We start from the raw sequence: 11,493 nt of genomic DNA, 5'->3' as shown, positions 1-11,493 counted from the left end.
GGTTCTCAAAATCACATCTCTTTTTTTCAAGCCAATGTATACCCTGCAGCTGTGCTCACCAGAGAGTAACTGATGCTTTTAACTTTCTGCATAATAGAAAAGCTTTTGAGGAGCATAATATTACAGTGCTTAGTTTTTCTAAATCAAATCCCTACAATCACAAACAAGAGAGGGGAAAAATAGATACTAAAAGGTACAAGTGGAGATTGTTCGTAAAGCTTTACGGAAGATGGTGGGCAGATGGTAGGGATTTGCAGTGACACAGCTGTTTTTAAAAATAAAGAGGTGGAAGAGGAGAAGGCATGATTACAGCTACACGTTCCTAAGCCTATTCACACAAGAATAAAAATTAAGCTAACAGTGGGAAATGGAAGTTGGTATATTTTTTTTAATCATCTGAATCGACATTTAGAAACTCTTTAAAATAATCAGCAGCACCTTCAAGTTTCTTTTCCACTCATTAGTTTCCTAAGTAACTACGAAGTAAAGCTGATAACAGAAATATTAACCCACAATGAGATACTAAAAAGTCAATGTCAAACAGCACACATTATTGCTGTGAGCCTTACAATATAAAAAGACAATTCTACCATATCATCAAAAAAACAACATAAATTATGTTACCTGCTTGAATTTCCTATGAAAGGCTTTTAATTTTTCACTTTTGTATTTTTTTCAGGTATTATTAGTAGATGGCAGAGATAAGCAATGCAAGGAATAGTAAGGTGTATGGGGGTTATGTAGATTTAACAGCATGGGGGGTGAGGCAGGGAAATGCCCAAATTCAATAGGGTATCAAGTACTGGATATGAATACAGTAAGAATAGAACATTTTTTAACTGGAGCAGTAATTTGTATAAAAATACTGAATGTCATAAAGAGAGCTTTCACTCATTTTTAATGCATATTCTCATATGTGTCCCCTACAGCCACACTGAAAGCTTATGTTAGGGAAACAGTGAAAAGATTATCAATCTACAGTGTAAAAGCTCATTTTCTCCAGAGAATCCATTAAAGCTGTTTCTTGACGGCTTTGTTTACAAAATTAACTCTTTCAGCTAAGCTGTTCCTAGATCCAAGAAATTTTACATTTACAGGAGACATACCACTGATACCACAAGGATAATCTTTTCATCATTCTTCATGGAGTCACCTTTTTCACACCACATCTGCTCACTTTCTTCCAAGTATTAAAAATGACTTGTCAGCATAAGTATACTTTTTCCTTTTTTTAAAAAAAAAAAATAATCTAATTTGCTGAACATATGAGCTAGGATCCAACACAAGAAAAAAAGGTTATCCAGCACCAACCCACTAAAAACTTCTTTATACCAATCTCCAGAGCCACAGAGCTGCAGCTGGGTATTGAACTGAAAGGGCTATAGGTGAAACCCATTACAAAAATACACATATTCCACTCATTTACTCCACGATCTGTCCTTTCACAGCATCTGGGCTGCTCCCAACCACAGACAACAGCAAAGTGATTAGCGTAGGTGTTGCCCAGCATACAAACATACTCCACATCTGAAGACATTTAAATTAATTTTATTTATACCAGGTTTTCAAAATCAGAAATATTTTCAAAGAAATTCAATACTTATAGACAGGTGCTACATTAATGATCTTTCATCAACTGTTAGTGCCGTGTTTCACTCTACAATTGTTAACTCACCACCACAAACTAAGGGGAACTTACAGAAGTTTATAAAAAATAGGCAGACACAAAAATTTGGTTTATACTGGAATTGGCATAAGAGAGTAAAGCTTATTATCAAATTGTGGCAATTGCTGTATTCCATCACTCGTTCTGAGGGAATGGTACAGCAGAAAAAGACTCTTCCACTGAGAGAAACACTTTGGGTTTTAACTGAACATACTCAAAATCCATTTAATGACGTGACTAGGAGTGATTCTTACACTCAAGTCTGTATACGGTTTAAGCTTCGCATTTCTAAAATCGCCACAAGCGTAAAGCTCACCTACTCACACTAGTCTTGGACCGATTTCCCTTTTCAGAGAAATCAAACCTGTATGGCTATACCCCTTCCAGGATTTACCAAATCAAACACAACAACTGCTGGTTTTGAAGTCTTTTTTTTTTTTTTTAAAGAAGAAAAATGCCATTTCTGCACAAGCTACTCTCATGAAAATTTTATTTAACATTTCTTGATCAATAAAATAACTGAAGCCAAGATACCCAAAAGTCACATCTACACGGACACACAGAAGATATTCAAGTTGAGAGGATTTTCCTCCACTTCTCGACCACAATGAGGCCCTCACCATTTTGCATAATGACAGAAAACAACAGCTGACAAACCATTTTGGAACAGATGCCAGCTGTCTCTCATTTGTTTTATAATTCAAACAGTAACAGTTCTGTAGCACTTTATTGTGGGGGGGGGGGGGGGTTGTTGGGTTGTTGGTTTTTTTTAAAGCAAGCCATCTGAATTGGACCTCGCATCAGTCAGTCATTTCAAGAACAAACCGAAGGCAGGCTGATCCTTTTGGATCCAAAACTTGTTTTGGAAGGAATCTCACATAAATACAGTTTGTGCTTCAATTTTATATCTACTTGGACTGAGTGAATATACACCTAAGCTAGTTAAAAAAAAAAAAAAAAAACAAAAAAAACCAAAAAACAAACAACTAACCTTTAATATTCAACTTAGAAGCCACAGACATCTTTCCAGACTGTATGCAGCAGAGACAAACAATAAATTTAAACACAGTACTGCTTAAAAAAAGTTTACTGTCTAAAATGAAATTCAAATTGTTTATTAAAATTTAACATTTTCAGTTTGGGCTTTTTCTAAAGAAACCATTTATACCTTGTGAAAATCAGTTAAAAGATCATTTCATTATACTGTACTAAACTCAAGTCAAACACAAAGCACAAAGTATATCTTTACATTAATCTGGGCTTTGCACAAAATGTGAATAATCAGAAATCAAGAGACTATTTTGAGGAATTTTTTTTTTTTTTTTAATCTAGACAACATGCATACCATCAGTTACTTCTCAACCTTAAAAGGTACCTGAAAGGAGAGTTTTGTAGAACAAAACCAAGACTCATTAATACACTTAGTAAGTCAGTGGTCATCATGCCTTTTTAGTTAAACTCTAATAAAGTTTAGTCTACATAGAACAGCTAACACAATGAGGTGTGCAAGTCATAAGGATAGCCAGAAGCCTGAAACAAAGTCTTAAAGTTCTACAGGACGAGAGAGCCTGAACACAGTACCACTAGGTTATTTGAACTATTTAAAAAAAAAAAAAAATTAAAAAAAAATTTGATTCTTATCTGCTTCCCTGTTGAAAAAGGGCTATGGACTGAACATAAAGGGCCCGTATTTAAAAGCTCCACAGTTCTACTCTACCAACTTTTTAAAACAAGGTAATGATAAAGAGCATTCCTTCTAGCAGCATGTACAGTTCAGCTGCGAGTGGCTGCCTAACAGCCCTCGCTCCTTTACGCATACCAGGAGAATCATGTCCAGTTTTGCCATTTGTGGATAACGATGACAAGATACAAAAGCATGTGTTTGCCATAAATAGCTCTGGCTAACGGAGGATTGCTCACACAGAGCAGATCAAATTCTCTATAAGGAGAGCATTATTTGGCTCCCAGCCAAAACATGTCCCCAGTGCAAGCCTCGGTAGCGGCAAAACACTTTCCAGTTCTATTTACATAGAAGCTAACAAGTAGAACAGTTCATTTAGGCTATTTCTTGTACCGAGTCCATCTTAACCGCAACACTTGAGAAACAAAAATTATATTCATATTTGCATATCATGTAACTGTCATTACGCATCATCTTACCCAAAAAGGCGGCAAGCTGTAAGATTTCGTGCAAGGTTTTACTCTGACGTGTAGAACTTTAAGAACATTCAGGTACAAAACACGCTGCGTGGTTTATTACTTCGTAATTTTACGTTTCTGACACAAGTGTTTCATGGAACTAATGGTCTCTAGCAGTGGTAGCTTCTTTACTTTAACAGTAAACTAGGATCAGGTCCTTTATCAAATGATCAGAACAGAGCCACAAAGTATTGTAAAGCAGTGCCTAAATCATGATTAGGAATGAAAAACTTGCATTATTTAAGATGAGATTAATGATTGTTTATCTTTACAATACTTTCCACAGAAGTTATTTGAAATATGCTTAAATTAAACATACTTAAAAACTGTATTTTCCAATGAAAACAAGGCAACATTCTGTAATAAGCCACAAGTTTTATTGCAACGTGGCCAGTTTTTGATCTCAAAAAACAACGTTCCATTTAAGGCTCTTTTTAATACAGAAATTGCCACCATGACTGATGTTTTACAAAACTTTAGTGTTTCAAGACTCACATGGTAAACAGATAACTTCTACTCCTGTTCAGTAGTGTACATTCAATGGAAAACAAAAGGCATCATAACAGCTACTTCATTTATAAAGATATGCATGTAACAGGAATGAAACTGAGGTACTACAATAATTTGATGACACAGTTACAGCAACTTAATTGGCATTCCTTTGGGGGGGGCGGGGGGGTCAAACATATTACAAAAAAGTGCTTTAAATGCATAGTGTTGTGTGCTGCCATGTCACAAAAATAGGCTTGTCAAGGCAGGTGAGGTGTATGAATGCACAAGAGCCTCATGGAACTGCAATCAAGTGCAACTGTAAGTAATACTGTATAGAGTCTACCATCCGACCAGTGGACAATACTTTCAAGGCATTCAATTAGCTTACCCTTTGCTGTCTGCTAGACTATTCACATTAACTATCACATTCATTGTACATGTTGCAAGGAATGCCTGCAACGTCAGTTTTGGCTAAGAGTATGACGTGAAAGCATTCCTTGGATCCTACATAAAACTACCAGGATTAAACAGTCTAATGGCAATCGCTGGTAGACTGCTTAACAATGACATCTCCTTCAGGGGCATTAGGGAAGGGACTTATTTTTTGAGGAGGGAAGGGGACAGGGAGACTAATGCTATTCCAATTGAATGAGCTGCAGAAATGGAAGCTCCTTAGATCCAGATGGCACTTGTCTGTCTTTTTATAAGGGTTTTCCTTCAAGTGAAACTACCACGTTGCCTCCCAATTTCTCTCCAAGTGTTGAACGGTCCTTAATATCATCCAAACCATTTACTTGCCACTCATGTTTAATACCTGAAAGACAGACGGACAACAATGTACTTGTGAGAACCTCAACATCTACACGGCATTATCATTAACAAGCGAAACATTTTTAGGTCTGTACCTGTAAATTTCTTTTTAATGGCATCTTTAGAGCTTGCGTAGATCATCTTGCTTTTTAAAGGTGCACTTTCAGGAGCCCTTTAAAGGAAAGGAGAAAACCACGACAAAACAGTTACTCAGTCATCCAGTGTTAACTCCAAAAATATTCAATTTTAACACCAAGCCATGCTTTTACACACCAGAATATAAATACCAGGTCTTCTTTCTTAGATTCCTTTGTCTCATATGTGGCATCATACAAAGCGTATCGGCAATCATTCAAAGGTAGCAACTTCACAAAGGCTGTATAGGGGTCCTCCACAGTATCTCCAATGTCACCAACCAATATCTGCTTTGACTCCTCTACAATTATTTGTTTTTTGTCATCGCTTAAGCAGAAGAGAACGGCTTTCTTTCTTTTTTTAATCTCTTCTGGGGTTGAAGATTTCCTTACTTTCATGTCATTAAAAACCTTTATGACTTCATCATTCACTGTTACTCCAGAAGCCTGTGAAATGAGATCAAAGGAATAATTTAAACAGCAAAAATTAACACTCACTAGAAAAGATGACAGCCCACAGTGCTAGATAAAGTCTGCCTGCCCCCTCACCCACAAATAAAGATACTATACTCAACCTGAACACACTATGAATTTAGTAATCTTTGCAGGATTGGAGCAGAAGATTTAAAGGAGGTGTAAAATCCATATTCTCTTGTTGCAGATCTCAGCATCTTCAGCTGTGATTCTGGATAGCAGTTTTATACAACCAGGCATACAACTCCAGCAGTTTTATACAACTAGGCAACAACTCAAGCCATTTTCCATTACCTTATCTTGCATTTGGCTTATATGGGGGGAGGAGGAGAGCAGGGGGGTGGGAACTGAACATAGGAGAAGAGTCTGTAGTTTTGGGTTGGGATGGGGAGGTGGGGTTTTTGTTCTTTTTTTTTTTTTTAGTGGAACAAACGCTACAGCAGCAGTTCACATCCAGCACTGTCATGACTCTCATTTTGTTGGGTGATGTAAGGCTCTACAAGCAGCAGAAATGTTTTCTGCATTGTGTCAGCTTCAATACCGCGCTTTAAAAACTCCTGAATTTTACTTCGCACTGCTGCACGAGTATTATCCGACTGCTCTTCCTTCATACAAAAATACCAGCTACAATGCATACAGCTCACCATACGGCTCGCAAGCCGTTCAAAACCCGAGCCTAAAACAGCAAGAAAACAAAACACTGACAGGGCAAAGGTGGAGCTCACGGCAAAAAAAGAAAATAATTTAGCAAAGCCCATTGCGAGGAGCTAAACCCATCCGCAGCGCCCTTGCTCCCGCTCCAACAATCGCATCTGCCGCGGCGGGCGCTGCCAGCGCAGGCTGCCTGGGGAAGGCAGGTGCACGGCTCGCCGGGAGCCGCCGGCTTTGTCCCCGGGGGAGCCCGCCTGCCCCCTTTCCCTGCTTTGTTCGCGGGGACGGCGTTCGCCTCCGAGGAACCGGCGTCCCGCCGCCCCGCGTCCTCCAGCCCTGCTCTCGGCCACCCTGGCCGCGGCCGCGGCGGCACCGGCGCTTCCAGCCGATCGCTCCCCCGTCGGCCGAGGAACACCGCGCGGACCCGGGCCGCGGGCGGGCGGGCAGCGGCGGCTCCCCCGGGGGGCCCGCCGGGAGCCCCTCTCCCCGCGCCCGCCGGCGGCGCCCGGCTCCCCGCCCCTCACGCACTCGCACGCCCGGGCGATGCCGCAGGGAGCGCTGCGCCGCGCCGGCCGGTCCCAACCGCCGGCCCCCGACCTCGCCGCGGCCGCCGCGGCCCGCCCCGCCGCCCGCTCCTGCCCCGCGGCCGCTCCCACCGCCCCTTCCCCCCGCACCCGGCTAAAATTAGACTAAAATGGCCGCCAGAGGCCGCGGGGCCGAGCCGTGCCGCGTCGGGCCTGCTCAGCTCGGCCCCGCGCCCCACCGGGCCGCGCTGCCGCTGCCCCCGCCGCCGCGGGCCGCTCCCCACCGCCCTCCCCGCTTGGCCGCGCCGCACCGCCCTTACCATGGCGCCGGGTCCCGGGGCGGCGGCGGCTGCCTGCGGTGCGGGGCTGCTGCACGCAGGAGAGCGCTGCGCTGCGCTGGGGGCGAGGCGGGCGGGGACTCGGGCCGGGCGGGGGATGAGCCGCGGCGGCCGGGGAGGGCCGGTCACATGGGCCGCGCCGCCACCACGTGCCGCCGGGCCTGGCCGCGCTGCGCCGGGCCGCCCCCCGCAGGGTAGGGCAGGGCAGGGCCGGGCCTGGCCTGGCCTGCAGGCGGCGGGGCCTGACCGCCCTCCCGCCGCTTTTCCGCCGCCTTTCCACCGCCCGGCGGCGGGACTCTGCCGCCCGTGCGGCGCGATGAGCCGCCGCCGCTGCCCCGCGGTGCGGCTGGCAGCGCCCAGGCGGCCGACTCGGCCTCGCAGCCCCCGGCGTCCACGCTCGGCCGGCCCCAGACCTACCCCGGTGGGTCGCTGGCTGTTGAGGGGGCGATGCGGCCGGGGCACGATGGCAGCACGGCTCCTTGTGGAGCCAGCCACGACCGCCCGCAGCGCGGCTGCTCCTCGCCCTGCCCTGCACCTCCTGCCCAGGGCTGCTCCCTTTGCCAGGGTGCTTTCTGCTGCTCTACAGTAATGATTTTGGCATCGCCCCCATGTTCAGGCTGCATGGCCAAGCGCCGTCTGTCTGCCTGCACACGTCTGACAGGCCACCGTCGGGGGCATTTTGTGGTGTGCCCTGACTCCTTGTGTCCCCCCAACCTTGACAGGAGCTGTGCTGCTGCCATGGCTCCTTGTACCCCCCTGACAGGAGCTGTGCTGCTGCCATGGCTCTTTGTGCACACACACACACACATCCCCCCCGGGAGACTTGCTGTGCTGCTGCCATGGCTGCCGTTGGTCTCTGTAGAGAAAGGCCGGGGGAAGCCTGGTGCAGAGACAGCACCTTCTGTGGTTTTGAAAGCTGCTCGGACTGTGGGGCGGGACATGACACACAAGGTGGAAGAAGCGGCATTAAAAGACAGGGAGATGACTTACAGGAAAACAAGGAAGGATAACCTTCCCTGGAGTGTTTCGCTTCTCCCATACTGAGCTGGACGGGGGTTCAGGCACAGGACACCAAACATGGAGCATTGTATCTCTAGCCCATCCAAGTGGACAAGAGGATCATCAGTACAGTGTGGCTCTCTGCTCCCCGAACATACATATATATATATATGTACACACATTCATATTGCATTGTGTGAGGGACATGGGATTTTTTTTTTACCCCTTTCTCCACCACCATGTCGACCAGCTGAGCCACTGTTTCCAAGTCTCCTGAGTTACATCCCACCCTCTCTGTATGCTGAATTCAAGACCGAATTGCATTCATCAATGTTCAAAATTTGGCACATCAGCCTTGAAATCACTAACCTGGAGCTATGTTACCTCTCCAGCTCCTTACATCCATGCACTTAGGAATCCCCACCACCACTCAGCTGAAAACAGCAAGTCTATTAGACCCAACTTATTTTTTTCCAGCTGATGGCCACTTGTTCACTTACTACCTGTTCAATGCCAGGAGTGTGGGACCCAGGAAGGAGCACCTTTATTCCTTCAGTGTGTATCTGCATTTAGGGTCAGCCACTACCCAGTTCAGTTTTCAAATACAATACGTGCTGCTTTTTGATCAAACAAGGTGAAAATTTGTTATGAGAATTAATAGCACAAATCCTAAGCCGGATAACTCTCAAGACACAGTTTTATGGTTGGCTTAAACCAACGTAAATCTATGGGAATGTCTTGACAGCCCCGTTTCTGGGCATCTGCTGCTCTTGCACAGCTTCATGGGCTGGGGTGGACTTACACGGTTTCAGATCCTCATCGTCAGGATGGTTTAATGTATCCCAAAACAGCCTTCATGACACTGCAGTGTGTCATGGCATGCTGTGCATGACACATGCCCTTCTCGGTGTCCCAAACAGAGCCCTGTGTCCTTGCAGCCATACACAATGTCAGGAGGCCTCTGTGGCAAATAGCAGCACGGGGGGTTCCTTTGCCTTTGCAAGCAGAGGTAGCCAAGCACGTGTACAGTACGTCCTCCAGCACCAGTGACCGCAGTCGCTGCCGTGGGCTTGGCGGGCTGCTTCTAACGCCTGTTCAATACCATGAACCTGCTGTGTGTGACTGCCCTGATCTCAGCCACGCATGCGGGGCCTCTGCACTCCACATCCCGGGCTCATAAAACAAAATGGGAAGAAAGAGTTGCCGTCTCCACACCTGCACGGCCGGGTAGATGCTCCAGGGATGACAGCTCCAAAACTGTGCGTGACTCACCCTCCATCTTTACTGCCATGGAAACTGAATAATGAAGCAGAGGTGCTTGTTATTCTCTTCACCTCGCAAGGTGCATACCTGAGGCACCCAGGCACGCAGGGCCGCTGCTGCACATCACTGACCAGTACCTGGCAGTTGTCAGAGTACAGAAGAAGCAAGGGCTGAGGAAAGAGTATCTGATCACTTTGTAGAAATCTCTGAGAAAGAATGAGTTTACCAGAATCGGAGAGCATTTCTCAGGTCACAGGTAAACAGAAAGGGGCTTCTCATTTTCAATACAATGAATGATTGAGTCCCAGCGAGTGCAGCCATCGGAGAATAAACTTGTGTTAGAGCCCAGTGGTGAGCTTGGAGGCCACAGAAATGGCCAGTATCCAGCCATGAGCAATAATGACCAAGCAAATCTTACTGCTGGAGCACACTCACACAAAGCTTGTTCTCCGCCTTGGCATCTCGCTGCCCTCGGGAAGGGCCGAGTTTCATTACCCTTGTGCCACAAGACCTGCATCCCACCAGGCACCACCAAAATAGCCCTATGATTCAGAGAGCCCAGCAGCACTAAAAGCTTTGTGAATGACACCCTATGTGGAGCGCATGCCTCTGAGGAAGCCCTCCAAGCCTCCCCTCACCCTCTGTGGATGGAAGAAATGACTCACTGTGAGGCAGAAGGCACTGTTCGTTTGGATTCAGTTCCTGGATGCTCATTAGTGCAAAGTGATTATAATGGACTAAGTTACCTTATGCATTGAAGCTCTCTGAAATCATAGTCTTTTCTTTTTGTATCCTGTGCATCCTCTTTGCTTCTCTTTCCACGTCACTGAACACAACGTTACCATTTCAGCCTCATTTCCCATGGAAGCAAGGCCTTTGCTTGGCCTCCTCGGGCATCCTCTCTCTCACCTGGGCTAGTCCTTGTCCCAGTGACTTTTTAACTTGTTAGCCTATCTATCTGAGTTAAATCTGGCAGAAGGAAAGAGGTCACAAAAGTAATTAAGATCCTTAATTAAGTAATTAAGTTTCATAAAATAATTCATTTGAGATAAAGTGGGGCTGTGTGTCTACCAGTTCAACTCAGGAACTTGTTGGTTTCTACTAGGAGTCCTCAGATCTCTTATGGTGTACCCAGATTACCTTCAGGAAGAGCACTACCAAGGGAAAGCAGAGGAACTTGCATAGGTGTACACTGAAATAGCAGAAAGTCTTAATACCATTCAGTTAAAAAAATCAATCAGTCAAGACAGAGAAATCCATAGGAGAGTGCATTTGATGAGATCTGTTGCTCAGAGCACTTCCCTTTTCCCTCTGCTCTCCTGTGTACCGCTGGAAAACGTCCACTTTCCCTCCAACAACTCTGCGTGTTCAGTGGGACTGCACAGAGTGCAGATTTTTAGGACAAAATCTAAGCTCTTGTACTGTAAGAGAGTATTCGAGAAAACCCCAGCGAAAGGCAAACACCGAGTACGTCTCTCCTTACTCTGCGGATACATTTCTTTTAAAAAATTATACGGTAAATATAATTGACTGTAAGCGGTGGATCCTAGCGTGAATTTGCTGCAAGTCGGCAAGACTTCCAGTGCCTCCCACGCGTGCTAATGCCGAAAGCCCGCAGCGAGGGGCAGGACGCCTGGGCCGGTGCGGAGCAGGGATCCCCGCCGCGCCCCGCCGTCCGTCGGACGAGCGGGCGGATGGCCGGCGGAGGGAAGCTCCGGCTCCACCGTCCTTGGCACGGTCGCTTCTGCCGGCTGAAGCCGCCTTCCTCCACCGCTGCGGTCCCAAAAATCCCTCCGGGGCTCGGAGCTATCGGTCAGCGTCTTGGGCAGGGCTGCGGAGGAGCGAGGTGCTGGCGGCCGGTCCCCGAGGAGCCGAGCCGTGCCGTGCCTGCTGGCCCCGGCCCACCGCGGGACGGCAGCGAGCCGGGCCCGTTGCGTCAGCCC

At 46.5% G+C, this 11,493-nt stretch overlaps 1 protein-coding gene across 2 annotated transcripts; it reads right to left on the bottom strand.

The window, feature by feature from the left end:
- Nucleotides 1-1,532: 1,532 nt before the first annotated feature.
- CFL2 (cofilin 2) lies at nt 1,533-7,428 on the bottom strand. 2 transcript variants are annotated; one of them, XM_075753976.1, is made up of 4 exons: nt 7,271-7,428; nt 5,441-5,748; nt 5,263-5,339; nt 1,533-5,171 (listed from the first exon to the last, which is right to left on the bottom strand). In XM_075753976.1, the coding sequence occupies exons 1-4, from the start codon at nt 7,271-7,273 to the stop codon at nt 5,059-5,061; spliced, it is 501 nt and encodes a 166-aa protein (XP_075610091.1). In that variant the 5' UTR covers nt 7,274-7,428; the 3' UTR covers nt 1,533-5,058. The 2 variants fall into 2 exon arrangements, with proteins under 2 accessions (XP_075610091.1, XP_075610092.1); XM_075753977.1 differs by lacking the exon at nt 7,271-7,428 and adding an exon at nt 5,877-5,901.
- Nucleotides 7,429-11,493: the final 4,065 nt, after the last annotated feature.

Source organism: Balearica regulorum, chromosome 5 (assembly GCF_011004875.1).
Source record: "Balearica regulorum gibbericeps isolate bBalReg1 chromosome 5, bBalReg1.pri, whole genome shotgun sequence".
In the NCBI taxonomy this organism is placed as follows: domain Eukaryota; kingdom Metazoa; phylum Chordata; class Aves; order Gruiformes; family Gruidae; genus Balearica; species Balearica regulorum.
Note: the sequence above shows the minus strand (reverse complement) of the source record. Positions and strands in the feature narration are given on the sequence as shown.

Bases quoted from the DNA above. Each gene is read 5' to 3' on its own strand.
- CFL2 (XM_075753976.1), bottom strand. The intron at 5,340-5,440 runs GTGTGTAAAAGC...TTTCCTTTAAAG, and splicing joins GACCTGGTATTTATATTCTG to GGCTCCTGAAAGTGCACCTT. The intron at 5,172-5,262 runs GTACAGACCTAA...TCTGTCTTTCAG, and splicing joins CATTAAAAAGAAATTTACAG to GTATTAAACATGAGTGGCAA.